Source organism: Rana temporaria, chromosome 5 (assembly GCF_905171775.1).
Source record: "Rana temporaria chromosome 5, aRanTem1.1, whole genome shotgun sequence".
Lineage (NCBI taxonomy): Eukaryota > Metazoa > Chordata > Amphibia > Anura > Ranidae > Rana > Rana temporaria.
In genome coordinates, this window is record NC_053493.1 from 353284280 (window position 1) to 353303830 (window position 19551).

Consider the following 19551-nt stretch of genomic DNA (forward strand, 5'->3'; position numbering starts at 1 on the left):
TCATGCCCCCGGGCTATAAGGAAAAATAATATCCTCTGGACTTGCAATACCAACATTGTCCACTAGATGCCACTTTAACAAAAGACTACTGATGGGCAGGGTTCTATGGTTATTACATATTTCCTGTTATATCACTGGGAAATAGCTCCACTTCCTTACTACAAGTTTCTTTCACCTTCTCCATTGGGACAGACCGCATGGGAGCCAGCTAAGCCTGCACCACGTGTTTCCGAGGAAGATCCTGGTCCTTCTAAGGCAGCATCGCTGGTATGCTAAAAGATTGTTTAACTGTATACCCAGTGACATTTGTTTATGTTCATGTAATTATTATATGTTCATTACATCTGTATATTTCTAGTTTTACTGCATGTGCATCCTATTCTTATATGGCCACCATCTGTTTATTGTAATAAAGTTCCAAAGTTACAGACAGTCTGGTTATTTTAGGATTTAAGGTTTAAGCTGTATGTTGAGCTAAATACAGGCCAAGGGCAAATGTGTAGCAAGAACAGAACACCCCCAATGATGCCATGGCACTGCGCTGTAGCTCCTTAAATAACGGCGTAGCCCAAAAGGGAACAACAGAACGATTTGGAAAGTGAGGAAGCTGCGTTGTTCCCACAATAAAGGAAACAGACAAGCTGGAGCAGGTACATTTCTCTATATTCTTGCATTTATATTACAAAGACAGACATGTTTTACAGTCTACTAAGTTCTATTACATATTGAATTTTTGTTTTTGACCTTAATTCTTCTTTAAACGTATCTCCCTGATATGCTCTGTTAATGGGCATGCTGAATGGTTTATTGGTCGATCAACTTGGGTACAACCACCCTGCTGGATCTTGCAATTATCACTAGCGACTGCTATAACCGTTAGCGATAATCACGTCTTCTCCCGGCGGGGACAGCTTCCCCTGCCCACCCCTGCTTCGGGAGAAGACAATTGCTGATTTCCCTGTCAACATGGTCTATGTTAATCATACACATTTCTTTCCTGCAACCCATGGTTGCAGGAAAGAAATTCACACCGTGTATGGGCAGCCCAATTGAGCCAAAACACACATTTAAGGTTGGAAATGTACATATGTTAATTAGATTAATTGTTATCAAATGGTAATGTGTAAAGTTCAGTTTTTATGTAGAAAAAGCCTAGGTTTGAAAAGCGCCATTGCCCGTCTTGAATGAGATGCAAAGTAGAGGGTGAGAGTGATTCCAATCATGGGTGGGGATGGGCACGTACGTGGGTTGAAAAGAGGTGTTTACCACCAAGAAGAAATTATGGACATTGTATAAAGTTTTAACTTTGGTGTATATATATTTTGACACTTTGTTTATGTATTTTTTTTTAAATACATTTTGCTACTTTGTATTGAAGTACACGACTACAGACTTTTTTTTCCCATTTTGCTGGAAAGTAGTGTTAAGTGCTGCATCATTATACTGTATGTTTATCTTATTTGTGTTTTAATTGGGAATTTGGTCTGGATGTAGTAGTTGATTTGGAGACGGATTTTGGGGTAATTAGCATGAAATGGGGGCATTTATATTTAGTTAATTAGGTTTTTAATGCTGTCTGTGTCCCCAATGGGAGCTATTACCCCTCACTTACTGTCCCAGAAACAGTATTCCTATTAAGAATCTTATTAGAGGGGTAAGACTGGTGGACATTATAAAGGAATTCCAGAGAGAAAAATCATGAAGATAAGCTCACAGCAAAGGTGTTCTCTGGGAATGGAAGAAAGGGGACATTTCTCCTGTGGGACAGATGAATAAACCAGCAGTATCCAGATTTTAAACAGTTCTGGCTGTAGTTTACCATGTTTTATACAATTTATTGCAGCCAGATCCAACAGGCTTCTCACAATTAAAATAAGTAGCACGACAACCTCTGATCATGTGATTCTCTGATATGCAACCTCCCCATCTGAGAAAGTTAGTCATAGACATCCGGGGATGGTAAATGTGAAGGCTTGATTCAACTTGAAGGCCTTTTGATAAATAGGAATTTTTGGATGAGCATTTTTAGCCAAGTATACACACAAGGGAGGATAACTTGCACAATACAGACCATTCTGGGACCAATTTGGATTAAGAGAAACAATAGTAGTTTATTGAGTTTTTTTCCAAGATCAGTTGGCCTAGTTAGGTGTCTATACACAATGACATTATTTATTTATATATATATATATATATATATATATATATATATATATATATATATATATATATATATATATATATATATATATATATATATATATATATATATATATATATATATATAAATAAATATAACTACACATACTATATTACCAAAAGTATTGAGGCACATGAACTTTAATGGCATCCCAGTCTTAGTCCATGGGGTTCAATATTGAGTTGGCCCACCCTTTGCAGCTATAATAGCTTCAATTCTTCTGGGAAGGCTGTCCACAAGGTTTAGAAGTGTATCTATGGGAATATTTGGCCATTCTTACAGAAGTGTGAGGTCAGGCACTGTTGTTGGACGTGAAGTCCTGGCTCGCAGTCTCAGCGCTAATTCATACCAAAGGCATTCTATTGTGTTGAGGTCAGGATTCTGTGCAGGCCAGTCAAGTTCCTCCACCCCAAATGCACTCATCCAAGTCTTTATGGACCTTGCTTGTGCAATTGCGCTTCTGGAAGAATGGTCAAACATTCCCATAAACACACTCCTAAACCTTGTGGACAGCTTTCCCAGAATAATTGAAGCCGTTATAACTGCAAAAGGGTGGGTCAACTCAACATTGAACCCTACAGACTAAGACTGAAGCCATTAAAGTTCATGTGCGTGTACAGGCAGGTGTCCCAATACTTTTGGTAATATAGTGTGTGTGTGTGTATATATACATATATTTATAGAAAGTGAAAAAATGCGCATACCAAAAAAAACAGGTTCTAGAACAGCAGCAAACTCAAAAATGTTATACAACATAAAAACGGATAATAATGAATGGGAGTTGCGCTAAAAAGATGAATATATAGGTGACCATATAAAAAATAAAAATAAAAAAGTTGTGCTAGAGACACCTCTTAATGATGACCACAAGGTCAACTGAATACAAAGTCCCATTATGTGTACACATGTAACAAGGGTGAAACAAATGTGTATTAATCCAAAAAGAATAAATGAGTTCAATTCTGTGGATAATGCTGGATCAATTCTTGTGGATAATGCTGGATCTGTATCCGGGTAAACACATTCAAGCTGACCCTTACCAGAAGTATAGATCCCAAGGATCAAAATAAGCCATCCACGATGTAACCAATGAAAGATCCAATCTAGATTGATGCAGAAACTCCAACTTCAAAGGACTCGACCCAGTAAAAAAGAAAAACAAAGAAAACAATAGTGCAAAAACGTATGGTGAACAGACACTCTGGCTAACTCCCAGTGACTAATATTGACAGACACTGTGAAGGGAAGATGGAGCACCACCACCAGAAAGAACACACTGACCCTTACCGGAACTAGGCGACCCTCTAGGGATCAGTATTGCATAGTAGTGTGTTAAGGTAATCAGCGGAGAAGCGTTCTCAAAAGGTCGCCCTCAGTTGAAGTCGGAAGTGACGAAACGAGTCAGGGCGTGGCTACACAGCGCTACACAGGAAGTCTATGTGCGTTCCACTGCGCTCCACTGTCTTCCAATCGCATTCAGGACACCATACCATCGCATCCGCAGCACTAGCGCGGCCCCTCTTGGTATTGCAACTCCCTCCTTGTTGGCCTACTTCTGCATAGGCTGTCCTCTCTTAACCACCCGGTCAAAAGCAGTGCAGTCACTGTAGGTCTCTGTAGGTCTCATTTATTCTTTTTGGATTAATACACATTTGTTTCACCCTTCTTACATGTGTACACATATTGGGACTTTGTATTCAGTTGACCTTGTGGTCATCATTAAGAGGTGTCTCTAGCACAACTTTTTTATTTTTATTTTTTATATGGTCACCTATATATTCATCTTTTTAGCGCAACTCCCATTCATTATTATACATATATTTATACATACATATATATATATATATATATATATATATATATATATATATATATATATATATATATATATATACATATACATATATATATATATATATACATATATAAATATATATATATATATACATATATAAATATATATATATATATATATATATATATATACACACACACACCCCTATATCTCATAGCTAGAAAATCACCTTTGTCAGATTACATTTATATGGTTCTTTATCACAATCATCTCCAGCTGCATCACATTAAACATTACTAATGCCAAGTATGCATACATTTAGCACAAAACATACCGTAGTTACAATTGCAGAGATGGATTCCAGTCCATTCAAGATTACACAGAAGCTGACCTTGGTCAAATGTCCCCATTTACGGTATTAAGAGTGCCCTGGTGCTAAGCTCAAATGCCTTGGAAGGGTGAAGTCACCAAGCATTTAAAAAAATTATATATTGGAAATAAGTCAATATGCTTCATTCAACCAGTGACAGATTAATGTCTATGGGCCAAGGGAGTATTGGAACTCTCAACATATGAGTGCAGAACGGCCCCTTCCAGCCCCGCAGGATGTGAAACATGCAGGTCATAATGAGAATACAAAGCAACCCTCTACATTTAATAAGTTGGTCTGTTAGGTTGATTTCTGTGGCCATACAGGCGCAAACTTAACACATATAGAAACAAAATTTGCCCTCATTTCCTCCCAAAATGTATTTTACTAAACATCATATGATTAGGAGAGATGGTTATCAAAAGAAAAGATCAAACATTTAGCAGTTTAATAAACTTGTATTTATCTATCTATCTATATATATGTGCGTATATATATATATACACACACACACACACTATAAATAAAAACAGTCTGTCGGCATTAGCCCCAGGTCTATAAACAATGGGCTTCAACACATCAAAGAAGCAAAACCTAGCATCTAGAAAATGTGAAAATGATAACTAAAACTCCACCTGTTGGCTTAAAATGGAAATGCAAATGTTATGAAAAATATTATACAGTATGCCCAGTTTCCAATGCTATGTTTATATTCAGAAAATTCAAACAAATGATTAACTACTGACAGATTTTATGACTCCCTTAAATTTCCAGTCTTTTAATACTTTATTCAAGTCATTGTTGTGAATAATTAAAAAAGTTAAGCTTCTTAATTTGGTGATTTAAATTCCTTGTGGATTTTGTTTGGTTTATTGAAGAAGTGAATGACAATTATCTGTTCTCATCCAATGACGCAGTTTCATGTAAAAAAACTCAGGTTTTTTTTTTAGCACATTTTGGTACTTTTCACAGTACAGATTTTATGACCGCTCCTCTCTGGCTTCCTGACTGTGAGACCACTTCAAAGCATCTGTTTAGCGGCATAACTATTTTTTAAAGATCTTAAAGGATTTTTTATTATCGCTATTATTTTTTTTTTACTACACTCCCAAGAACCTGTCAAATTCCAAGGGGAGTCCCTTAGTATAAGGAGATGGGCATCCTAAACCTTTCATTATTTAAGGTCATTGATGCATAGATGCCCAGACCAAATTTAGCAGTGTCATTAGTATTCCTTTATAGCTTATGTTTGCCCAACATGGCAGCCAACATATTTTTATAAATGTGGGAGTGCTTTCCCATAGTATAAACATCTGTAAGCTTTAGTAAACATTTCAGAGGTAACTCCCTGAGGCTACATTCATAATTTTGTGTGCGTCGGGAACAAACTCAAAATCACACGCGTTCAACGTGCACAGAAATGCGCTGCCCTTTAGCAGACAAGCAGAGGTGCTAGACACCATGCATTTCAGTGCGGTTTGATTCTGAAAATGGTTTGCACGGTTCTCATGCGTAGGGCAGCCCACTGAAATGAATGGGCTGCCTGATGTATGCACGCACCTGCATGGTGCCTTAAAACATTTAAAAATAGCAATATGCCAGGCAAACACTTTGTTACGTATGTTTTGTTAAAGTAAAACCAGTGTCTAGGTTAGTTAATACCTGTTACTTCCAGACATGGGGGAGCATGTAATTAATCCATGCAGGTGCTTGATGATTGGCCTAGTGCTGTCACATCGATGAGGCGGGAATTTAGCCCTGTGTAAGCTGGAACGTGAGATACAAATTCATCTTACACGGGATGGTCTTTTCTTGCTCCCTGCAGCTGAAGGCAGCGGCAGAGGAGTAAAAAGAAGGTAAATATATTCTGCTGGGTAGGGGAGCATTAAAGTGGACCTGTTGCTTTGCCCTGCATTGCCAAAGCATAGATTCACTTTTAAACGTGAATAAATTAGTGCTTGCTTTTCACATGCTTCCCAGCTGCTTTGTGGGACCTGCAGCCTGTGTCTGAGCTGCATTAACCTCCCTGGCGGTATGATTATTTAAGAAAAAAGGTGCAAAAAGCGGTACCATTATTTGCAAGGAAATTTGTCGTTTTATACTGTAGGCCTGTAATTCTTAGGAATAACTAACTTAAATCTGACCAAACAAGAGTCTAGTAGGCATCCCGGGTATGACATTTTTTTAAAAACAAAATTATACATTTTAATATAATAAATAATTATAACAAATAATAATATAATTATAATAAAAATTATTCAATAATGTAATCAACTTAAAATCACTGAAATTTGCTCAGTTGCAGAATTGTCGCTGTCATTACTTTTATTTTTTTTATGACGAATTTCCCCACAAATCGCTATCGCACAATTCTGCAAGTGATTATAATTTATTATCACTGTTTTCTAGCTGCTCTAAAACCATTTTTGACATAAAGGGACATTTTTGGTTGCTATGGACAATCTACAGTTTGCAGGCAGAAAAAACAGTTTTTATTATATAAAAGTACATGTAGGGCACTGGGCAGACCACTAGAGACAAGGGGGGTGTGTATTTTTTACATACAGTACTGTAACCTATAAGATTACAGTATACTGTATGTAAGGTGTTTGTTTACCTTTTTGAATTTGGCGCCGTTCTCCGCTCCCGTGCGTCGTAACGTCGCAGGGAATGGAGATCGGCGGCACACAGAGGCACCGTGTGAATCGAGCGAGGTCCCGCTTGCTCACACAGCGCGGTGACATCGCTGGATCCAGGGACAAGGTAAGTAACTTTGTCTGTGGCTGCAGCGAGGCGAGCCCGAGTCTGACTCGGGGTTACCGATCGTAGCCAAAAAATCTCATCCCGAGTCAGACTCGGGAATACCGCCAGGGGGGTTAAATTGGTTGTAAAGCCTCAAGGTTTTTCACCTTACTGCATTCTATGGTGAAAACCTGCTGTGCTGCAGCTCCCCCCCGACCCCTCCCTTATTCTTACCGCAGCCTGATCTGACCCAGTGATGTGCATGAGCGCAGCAGCTCCAGCCGTTCTCTCCTTATTGGACAGATTGATGGCGGCAGAAACCATTGGCTCTCCCACTGCTGTCAACCAAATCCAGTGACAAGGGAGCAGGTGGGCTGAGTCCTGCTGCCTGTGTCAATAGACGCACTAGTGGGACTCGAGAGCCCGCATGTGTGCCCCCCATAGAAAGTGGCTTTCCCTGGGGGCACCTAATGAAGAGGAGGGGTCTGGAGCACTGGCAGGGGACCCCAAAAGGAGAGGATCGGGGCTGCTCTGTGCAATCTGATTGCATAGAGCAAGTATAGGCATGTTTTTTTTTTGTTTTGTTTTTATAAAAACACAAGGGTTTACAACCCCTTAAACACCCCATGATGGTCAATATGCTTTTTGTTTAGTATAAAAGGACATGTGACCTACATAAACTACCTGCCCCTTACAATGGAGGTTTGGATAAAACTCCATGTAATGTATAGAGCCCCTTAAAATATGTAAATGTATAAATACTCAATTTATGATTATGGATCGACATCTCTGCTCATATACTGTACCTTTAAAACTTTTTTGAATAAAAAGATATTGGACTTAAAATATGTAAATGTATCTAACAATTATAATAAAGAATAGAACAGAGTACTTACTCGATTGTGTGTTTGTCTATTTTTCTAGTGATGTTAATGCCATAGAATTGCTGCATAGCAGCTATAGCTGATTGCATGGATTCTGCAGAGCGCAATACCGACATTCGGGGGTCTGTTGATGGAAGGTAGCCGTAATTTTGCAGCCACACCTGTAAACAAACAAAACAACAATGCTGATTAAGTGATGATGAGCTATAGCAAAATATAAAATCGTATGTAAAAATGAGAATCTAGAAATACAGCTTTTGTAAGGGTGAGTGTCTATGGGGGTTTTTGAAAGAAAAGATTTACATTTTGAAATGGACTAGATGTAGCAGTAATATGTTTTCCGCTTTTACCATACAGTGCATTACATACAACGCCCAATGCTCCTGATCATCTCTCCAGCTTTCACATGACATCCTCCGATCTTAAAGCAGTATTAAAACCAAAAATATAATATATTGCAGCTTACCAATCATTAGATGTGGTGGCTGCATTAGTTTTCTTTTCTCACCTGGTTAATATAAGGGAAAGAAAAAATAAAAAACAAATGCAATCACTATATCTAATAACTGGCAAGCTGCATAAATGTTTGTTTTTAGGTTTAATACTCATCGATTAAAAGTGGTGACAGGTTGGTTGTCCACTTTTGCTGAGAAGAAAAAAAAGAAACCATCTCTGGGTAATCAATGTACATTGCATTGATTTAACAAACTTTTCAGCAGATTCCTACCTTTTGTCACTGTGAAGAAATAGCTGGATTCACCAGACTAATTCAATACTCATTCTGAATATGAGGGTCTGGTTCAATAATAATCTTCCAATGCAATTTTTGTTTTCTAAATGAGGAAAGTTGCAGTGTCTGCATCCATTTAGAAATATTAACAATTAGTGAGTATCTCACCATTGCAGGGAATGCCTTAAATCTGACGTGTCTTTGTGTCTTCAGTGAGCCAATCACACAAGCAGGAAATTACATTTTTGGAGGCACTCTCTAGTCTACACAAACATCATACTGAACACATCCAGGTTGCCATATTGAATTAAATTTTACAGAAAATTACAGTTCTGCAAAATAAAAAGGAAAAGGTAATTCTTAACCACTTAAGACACGGACCAATATGCAGGTAAAGGACCAGGCCCCTTTTTGCGATTCGGCACTGCGTCACTTTAACTGACAATTGCGCGGTCGTGCGACGTGGCTCCCAAACAAAATTGGTGTCCTTTTTTCCCACAGAGCTTTCTTTTGGTGGTATTTGATCACCTCTGCAGTTTTTATTTTTTGCACTATAAACAAAAATAGAGCGACAATTTTGAAAAAAAATCAATATTTTTTTACTTTTTGCTATAATAAATATCCCCCAAAAATATATAAAAAAAAAACTTATTTTTTCCTCAGTTTAGGCCGATACGTATTCTTCTACCTATTTTTGGTAAAAAAAAAAACAGCAATAAGCGTTTATCGATTGGTTTGCGCAAAATATATAGCGTTTACAAAATAGGGGATAGTTTTATGGCATTTTTATATATTTTTTTTTTTACTACTAATTGCAGCGATCAGCTATTTTTTTCGTGACTGCGACATTATGGCGGACACATCGAACAATTTTGACACATTTTTGGGACCATTGTCATTTTTTACAGCAAAAAAATGCTATAAAAATGCATTGTTTACTGTGAAAATGACAATTGCAGTTTGGGAGTTAACCACTAGGGGGCTCTGAAGGGGTTATGTGTGACCTCATATGTGCTTCTAACTGTAGGGGGTGGGGCTTGACGTGTGACATCATTGATCGCCTTTCCCTATATCAGGGAACAGACGATCAATGACAGCACCACTGTGAAGAACGGGGAAGGTGTATTTACACACACCTCTCCCCATTCTTCAGCTCCAGGGACCGATCGCGGGACTCCGGCGGCGATAGGGTCCGCGCGTCCCACGGTCACGGAGCTTCGGACCGGGTAGCGGGCACGCGCCCGTGACCCATGGCTGGGCATTTAACAATCATGTACAGGTACGTGATTGTGCCCAGCTGTGCCATTCTGCCAACGTATATCGGCGTTAGGCAGTCCTTAAGTGGTTAACATTACATTTGGGCAGCATTTGTATATGATATAATTTTTTTTCTTTTTTTTTTTCATGAAAGCAGAGTTACCCTTTAAATCTTAAAGCGGTTTTAAAGTTATTTTTTTTACTTTTACCTACAGGTAAGCCTATAATAAGACTTACCCGTAGGTAAAAAAAATAAATATATCTCTTAAACCTTTACGGTTTAGGAGATATTCCCTTCGCAATGAGGCGCTCAATGCAGCGGCGCATGTGTACAGGGGATTTTCAGCTTAAGGCCCGGCAGCCGCCAGACCTTGCCGGAAAGAAGTCTCCGGCACACATGCACGGGAGTGACGACATCGCCACTCACAGCGCTGGAGCCGCGATACCTGGAAGACACGCTGAGGCAAAATCTCCGCTGCCTCGACGTGGACCGGGAGGGACACCGACGCCTCGTACTAAGGTATGTATTTTATAATGAGCTAGTATACTAGCTCATTATGCCTTTTCTCTTACAGATGTAAAGAAAAAAAAAGTCAGCGGGTTTACTACCGCTTTAAATAGATGCAATCAGAAAATTTTAACAACTTTTCACAAAATAACTAAAAATTCCCATAAAAAAAATTATAATAATAAAAAAAAAACATAATTTGCTTATCTCCAAACTACCAAATTCATATTATTGCACATCAAACCATCACTGGAATTACATAAAATCTGAAGGGATTAGAATTTCATTACTCAACATCATTAAAATTAACATGCATATTAATTGTCCAACTAGTACATCACTCCAAAGGTAATTTGGTGAGAAAGATTGAAAATCTGAAATAATTAATTACATATAAAACTGATAAAAAAAGCTGAATGTACATATTGACTAAAATATAGAATGAGAGACCCATCAATCACAGCAACTGTTTATTGATTTTACAATGATATCAATGTCAAAACATGCATTACTGTTTGGTAACAGGAGAGCTTTCCATTTTACTATGAAATCTGCCTAGCATGTTGTAACAGTGTGACAACACACATCCTATTGCTGCAAACAATTCCACACCTAACCTGATTTATCTCCATGCACACTAGTGTTTCTATAACCACTTCAGCCCCGGGAGAATTTATGCCCTTCCTCACCAGAGCACTTTTTGCGATACGGCACTGCGTTGCTTTAACTGTGACGTTGCACTGCACCCCAACATTTTTTTTCATACAAACAGAGCTTTGAGTGGGATTTGATCACCTCTTTATTTTTTGCGCTATAAACAAAAAAAAAAGTGTGACAATTTTGAAAAAAAGCTATAATTTTTACTTTTTGCTATAATAAATATCCCCCAAAAATATATTAAAAAACGTCCCATTTACGTTACACCGCCGCAGGTTTACAGCGTAAGTGCCTGATTCACAAAGCTCTTACCTGTAAACTTGCGGCGGTATAACGTAAATCCATTGGGCGCAAGCCCGCCTAATTCAAACAGGGCGGGCACCATTTAAATTAGGTGCGTTCCCGCGTGCATGCTCCATCCGTCAAATTACCCGACGTGCATTGCGCTAAATGACGTCGTAAGGACGTCATTGGTTTCGACGTTAACGTAAATGGCGTCCAGCGCCATTCACGGACGACTTACACAAACGACGTGAATTTTAAAATGTCCACGCGGGAACGACGGCCATACTTAACATGGGTTACACCACCTAGAGGGCAGCCTTAGTTTTACGTGGCGTATCTCGACGTAACTAGTCATTTGCATATTCTACGCTGACTGCAATGGAATCGCCACCTAGCGGATGGCCTAGAATTGCATCCTAAGATCCGACGGTGTAAGTCAATTACACCTGTCGGATCTTAGGGCTATCTATGCGTAACTGATTCTATGAATCAGCCGCATAGTTAGGACGCCGTCGTATCTCTTTTGTGAATCTGGCCCTATGTCTTTGTCAGTTTAGGCCGATATGTATTCTTCTACAAAAAAAAAAAAACCCTAAATGTCACATTTGCTTGTGTCCGCAAGGAACCTTTCAAAGCATCAAATGGCTGGTGTCATAACTGATCACATGTGCAGCACCATGGCAATTGCAGATCAAACAGAAGCAGCTTCCTTGGCTGTAAAGGATAGGAGGGTTTAATTCCGCCTTAAGGCTGTCAGCAGATCGGTTTCTATAAAACTCGGCTGTATCTAAAAATACGGAGCAACTGAGCATGTGCAGACCGTGTATTACTGGATTTTAAACAGTATAGGCATTTATTTTTAATATTTTACATAGCTATACCTGCAAAAGGGGCCAACATAAAGTCATCTAACAGGACATCATTTCCTGACGGTCCACTTTAATTGGAATCTGGCTGTTGGTTGAGAGAATACCAACTGTTATGCCTTGTACACACAATCGGAACTTCCGATGGGAAAAGTCAGATGGAATTTTTCCATCGGATATTACGACCGTGTGTGTGCCCCATGGGAGTTTTTCCATCGGAAATTCTGACGGACTTAGAAAGAGAACATGTTCCTTTTTTTTCCCAGATGGAAAAAATACTGTTCGTCTGTATTGAACGCCAACAGAGAAAAAAACACGCATGCTCAGAATCAAGTTGACGCATGCTTGGAAGCATTGAACTTAATTTTTCTCGTCTCGTCGTAGTGTTGTAAGTCACCGTGTTTTGGACAGTCGGAATTTGGTGTGACAGTGTGTATGCAAGACTGCTTGAACGGAATTCTGTCAGAAAAATAAGTCAGAGTTTATCCCAATGGAAATTCCGATCGTGTGTACGGGGCATTATTGTCCCAAGCAGCATCAAGGACCTTGACAGACTAAACAGAAATGTTCAGCTGAGCAAAATCTTCCTATTCGTGGAAGGCAGCACACCGGAGAAAAGTCCCAATTAGCAATGAATCCACGGACCATCTGAACATCATTAGGTTGTGAGCCAAATCTTGTGTTTTAATTTTAGGCTTTGTACCCATCTGTAATGTTTTCATATGACAAACATGTACTTTCCATGTTGTGATCTCAGTATATTTGGCATGGTCTCGGGCATTCTGGACCATTTTTTTATTAATCGAAAACCACAAATAAAAATATGTCTACAGACCATATGAAAATTGGTAGATTGGTGGTTTGCCAATCACAGTACCAGGATCATGAGGCCTTTTTTTAATGCACTCGTTTTTTGTTTTTGTTTTAGCTGGGACCCAACTGTACTGCTTTCATATTATGAAGCTGTACTTTCTACACTGAGATTATTGTACATTCTTCAGGGCCCTGTGTCTTCTTCATTTTTAGGTTCAACCTGGGACAATGTTCTGCTTCTTTCTTCTGTATACCTTGTCTTACCTTTTTTTTTTTAAATGTTGATGCATTTCTATTTAAAAGATATGTAGTTGTTTTTGAAACTTGTAATAAGATAAGATAAATAATGAAATGTAATGTAATGCTACATCCTTCTCGCCCATCCCTCCTCCTCTTGCTGCCATGTTTAATTGTGTTGGGTCATGGCACGCAGACAAAGGTCTGGAGACACCTCGCAGCAGGGGATGTGTAAGGAGGGGCTGCCTGCTTATCATAATCTCCTTATGTGTTTCAACTGTAGTTGTTTAAATATACAAGTGTTGAGTTCCCATTGGTTCTTCCTTGTCCCCTACCCCCTCTATGACAAACGCTAAGGGGAGTGTCAAAACGATGAGAATGGTCTGATGGACCGTTTTCATCGGACCAAACCGATCGTGTGTGGGCCTCATCGGTTATTTATCCATAGGTTAAAAAAAAGCAATCTTGTTTTAAATTTAACCGATGGATACCTAACCGATAGAAAAAAAATTGATCGTTTATAGGCACGTCCATCGGTTAAAAATCCATGCATGCTCAGAATCATGCGCGGTCGTGCGACGTGGCTCTCAAACAAAATTGACATCCTTTTTTTCCCACAAATAGAGCTTTCTTTTGGTGGTGCGCTATAAACAAAAATAGAGCGAAAATTTTGAAAAAAAAACAATATTTTTTACTTTTTGCTATAATAAATATCCCCCAAAAACATATATAAAAAAAAAATTCCTCAGTTTAGGCCGATACGTATTCTTCTACCTATTTTTGGTAAAAAAAAAATCGCAATAAGCGTTTATCGATTGGTTTGCGCAAAATTTATAGCGTTTACAAAATAGGGGATAGTTTTATTGCATTTTTTTTTTTTACTACTAATGGCGGCGATCAGCGATTTTTTTTCGTGACTGCGACATTATGGCGGACCCTTCGGACAATTTTGACACATTTTTGGGACCATTGTCATTTTCACAGCAAAAAATGCATTTAAATTGCATTGTTTATTGTGAAAATGACAGTTGCAGTTTGGGAGTTAACCACAGGGGGGCGCTGAAGGAGTTCAGCTTCACCTAGTGTGTGTTTACAACTGTAGGGGGGTGTGGCTGTAGGTCTGACGTCATCGATCGTGTCTCCCTATAAAAGGGACCACACGATCGGTGCTGACGCCACAGTGAAGCACGGGGAAGCCGTGTTTACATACGGCTCTCCCCGTTCTTAAGCTCCGGGGAGCGATCGCGAGGGGGCGGCTAGAAATGAATAGCCGTGCCCTCATCCCGGATCGCTCCCTGAGGCTTAGCGACCGCGGCATGTACCGGGGGGGGGTCCCGATCGGACCCCCGGCAAGGCAGAGACGTGCGGGCAGGTCGTTCTGCCTGCCCATGCCATTTTGCCAACGTATAATTACATTTGGCGGTGTTAATCGGTTAATAAACAGTTTATGCTCTGCATTTTTTTTTTTTTTTTTTTTTTTTTAATTTTTTATTTATAAACAGGGAAAAGGACGTCTCCTTATTATAGGACCCTCTTCCCTGCCCTTGGTGAGCGAATGGTGTCATTATTTAACACCTTAGGCACGGGTAAATCACTTCATCATACTACGCTTCTGGCACACATAGCAGTAATCCCCAAAGACGGTAAGGACCCTGGACAATGTGCGAGCTACCGACCGATCTCCCTGCTAAACACCGATTTAAAACTCTTTACAAAAATCATCGCCACAAGACTGCAACAACACCTCCCTGACCTGATTCACTTAGACCAGGTGGGATTCGTCCCGACGAGAGAGGCAAGGGACAATACAATTAAGGTACTCAACTTGTTGCATGTTGCCAACACCACAAAAACACCGTGCGTTTTTGTAAGCACGGATGCCGAAAAAGCATTCGATCGAGTAAACTGGAAATTTATGTTCTCCACCCTAGAGCATATAGGCCTAGGCGAAAAAATGAGATGTTGGATCGCGGCGATATACTCCAACCCGACGGCGAGGGTAAGGGCGAATGGCGACCTCTCGGAACCATTTGCTATATCAAATGGGACCAGACAGGGCTGTCCACTATCGCCCCTCCTATTTGCGATCTCGCTCGAGCCCTTTCTGAACCATGTTCGGCTGAACACGGATATTAGAGGGGTGGAGGTCGATAAAACACAATACAAAGTCTCGGCATACGCTGATGACTTACTGTTTTCCTTGTCGGAACCAATGCTCTGCATTTTTAACCCTCAACACCTGTGTGGCTTGTCTTGTGATTGAGGGGTTAAGGGCTGGTTATGGCGAGTCTGCAGGCTGCGGGTGCGTTTGGAGGACAGGAGACACAGGTCTGGCGGAGGTTCACATACAAGGTATGCGAGATCCGTCATAGTTGGTTACATAGTTGGACAATAAAAAAAAGTATTTTATCATATTACAAGTTTCAAAAAAGTGATACAATTCATTTAAATAGAAATGCATCAACAATTTGAAATAAAAAAATTAAATTAAATTGCACTGCAAATCATTTTCAAAAAATAGAAAGAAAAAAAAAAAAGAAAGTATTCATCATCTACCAGTCCTTAGCACAATGGCAAACCGCTGCATGTTTACATGCGTTAAAAAAACATAGGTGTAAATGTACCAAAATAACGCTGGTTTAAACACTGCATTTTACGCTAAAAATGTTTTACAAAGTTAATCTACACTTGCAGTTTAACCTTCTCTTTCATTTTCTAGCTTGGTAAAGCATGTATTACAAATATGGTTACCACCACCACTGTAAGGTTCCTACCAGTGTTCCACAGATAAACTTTCATGAATATCTTGACAGGTTTGGTTACCTAATATATCAAAGAAATATCACTGGCTTTTTGAGCAATACCATGTAAAGGGCAATATTTCTCCATTGCTTACTGGCTGCCTGCCTGTGACTATTATAAATGATCCTAGTAATTTAGCCTCCGATTCATAGTCCAGGAAAAAAAAAATGTCTTGAACAATACTTCATCATCTGCTATAAATCTTATTTAGCACTTGCTTTCCTCTGCTACACTGACCCAGCAACTATTTTATGATCAGAGGCTCTGTAGAGCTTGTATTTCTTACCGTGTATTTTATTCGACTTGTTTAATTGATCACTTCAACTTGTAGGCATTAGATATGAAGCATTTCGAGTTTTACAAACAGGAATGGATGACTTAGTGAAGGGAAGTTTGCATACATTGTATGATAATTTATTTACAAGTTGCATCAATGGCCCAAGCACGGATGAATGTCACCGCTGAATACATGAATATATCAGTCCTTGCACTATTCCTCAATAATATGCAAATTGAGAGACCTTCTGTTGGATGTTGCTCCATGTTTCTACCAAATGTATAGTCTCCATAATCATATGTACCGGATTCAATTTACTTCACAGAGCGGTGTAATGCCAATCACAGATTTAAATAAGCAGGTATGAAAATAATATTTTTCTGCACTAGCAACTTCAGTACATCTAAACGCCTTATAAATGGTGGTAGTTGCTTGCTGCCAATATACAGGTGGTGATCATGGGTAATTAAAATAAAAGCAATAAAAAGGTGCACCCAACGCTATATCCTGGCCAGGCCTAGGGCAGCACGGAAAGAGTCCCCACCGGCTTGTGCTGCACTTATGCCGCGTACACACGATCGGTCAAACGGACCGTTTTCTTCGGACCAAACCGATCGTGTGTGGGCCCCATCGGTTATTTATCCATAGGTTAAAAAAAAGCAATCTTGTTTTAAGTTTAACCGATAGATACCTAACCGATAAAAAAAAAAAAACGATCGTTAGTAGGCACAACCATCGGCTACAAATCCACGCATGCTCAGAATCAAGTCGACGCATGCTTGGAAGCATTGAACTTCGTTTTTTTTTCAGCACGTCGTTGTGTTTTACGTCACCGCGTTCTGACACAATCGTTTTTTTAACCGATGGTGTGTAGGTTAACCGATGAAAACGGTCCATCAGACCGCTCTCATCGGATGGACCGATCGTGTGTACGCGGCATAAGTGTAACGCAAGCTGCTTCTAATTTTGTCCTATCATCCTGGACCACAAACCTTCCTCACTATGCTATATGTTTTCTGCTGCACCATTGGCATGGTTATATCATCTTATTTCGCTCCATAAAATTATCAGAAATGTGTGCTTAAAGTAGAACTATAGGCAACACTTTTTTTTTCTTCATTTTGGATAGAGTAATGGAGGGTTATAGCCCCTGACAGTTTATTTTTTACCATCCCTGTCCCATTGCAGAGATTTCTCTTCATTTCCTGCCCCATGGCCAAACAGGAAGTGAGAGGAAATCTATTCAAATTAAGGGAATCCAATGCCCCCCTCCTCCAGGCCCTAAGAACTACTGTCCCCACTCAAAAATTTCAGAGTGGGTCTTAAACAGAAAGAGGTGTGGCTTTGACAGGAAGAGGTGGGTCATATTTAAATTAGAGGGTGCATGAGTTTAGTCAAGCCTAGGGCAGCACAAAACCTAAATACACTACTGGGTGCACCCATGCAAATACACAGTGGCCGGGATTCAGAGAGATTGTTGCATCTTTAGTGCGGCGTAGCGCATCTGCTATGCGCTACGCCGACGTAACATAGAGTGGCTCGTACTGTATTCAGAAGGACTTGCTCCCTTTCTTACGCCGGCGTACCGTTAAATGGCCAGCGTAAGCCCGCCTAATTCAAAGTAGCAAGGCCATGGGTGTGTTGCATTTAAATTAACCGTGACCCCATGTAAATGAGTGGCCGAACGAACGGCGCATGCTCACAATCACGTCAAATTTACTCCATAACATACGCCGGCTCAATGCCTGTGACGTCAACGTAACCTACGCCCAGCCCCATTCACGTACGACTTATGTAAACGGTGTAAAAATATACGCTTGTTCCGACGTCCATAATTTGCATTACCTGCGCCTCATATAGCAGGGGTAACTTTACGCCGGACGTAAGCCTTACGGCGTAGCTAAATCCGACGGGCGCGAGTATGTTTGTGAATCGGCGTATCTAGGTCGTTTGCATATTCTACGCGTAAATTTACGGAAGCGCCCCTTGTGGCCAGCGTAAATATGCACCCAAGATACGACGGCGTAGGAGACTTACGTCGGTCGTATCTTGGCCAAATTCAGGCGTATCTGGTTTCCAGAATACGTGTAAAGATACGACGGCGCACATTTGGACTTACGACGGCGTATCTGGAGATACGTCGTCATAAGTCCTTTCTGAATCCCGGCCAGTAAGTTTAAGGCAAAAAAAAATTAGTTTTGGATAGAGATAGGGATTAGAACATCTCTCAGCTTTTTATTGCTGCCTGTGCCTAAGAAGATTAATACTCTCCAATTTGTCATATTTACCATTATCACCGAAAGTGAAAATAAAAGAAAATCCCCCAATTTAGGGTTGTCCACAGAACAGGAATAGTGGAGATATCTTTCAATGGGGATTCTATTACTGGTGACAACCAGGGATTTTCTCTCCCTTTTTGTTTTGCCTATGGGACAGAAAGTGAAGGAAAATCGATCCAATCGGACTCAGTGGGCAAAAATAAACTTTACGAGGGATAAAACTCTCCTTTACTCTATCCAAAATTAAAAAAAAAAGTTATGCTTTTAGTTCTACTTTTACTTCAAATGATAAAAAGTAGGTAGTGCACTCACATGTGCCCATATTTTTGGGTGCACATAGCAGCCATACAACTGGTACAGTACTAAGGGGAATCAACACTGGCCAGTGGCAGGGATCCCAAATAGACACAGCAGAAACAATCCAAAAGTCCAGCTCAGACAGCTGGTAAAGCTTAGGTACACAGATGTGGTAAACACACTCTTGACCTAGTTTGGAAGACGGAGCAAGAGAAGACCACATTACATGGCCACTTGGTCAGTTGGAGGGCAATGCATTTTGAGGGAAACTCTTGAGTCCAGACGAAGAGGGAGCTTCCCTCAAAACATAACTGCTGATATGCAACAAGGTAATGCCTCATGTAACATTACATCTTTAGCCACTAAGCCACTATCCTGGATGAATGTAAGCGATTACTTTTTATATTAGAAAAAAAGAGTAAACAGGGTCACTTATCCGGCGCTTCAATATATATATATATATATATATATATATTGCAGCGTTTCCAAATCATATGTTGTACACTTTTAGGTGACAGTATAATAATAAAAAAAAACACCCAGTGAGACAAA

The 19551-nt window shown here is 39.8% G+C and overlaps 1 protein-coding gene across 2 annotated transcripts in view; it reads right to left on the reverse strand.

Annotated features, from left to right (window-relative positions):
• MMP16 (matrix metallopeptidase 16) overlaps positions 1–19551 on the reverse strand; it is a 318808-nt gene that overhangs the window by 148857 nt on the left and 150400 nt on the right. For both annotated transcript variants that reach the window (XM_040354587.1, XM_040354586.1), the window contains exon 2: positions 8004–8152. In XM_040354587.1, coding sequence (XP_040210521.1) covers positions 8004–8152 — 149 coding nt within the window. The remainder of the gene's footprint in view (positions 1–8003; positions 8153–19551) is intronic.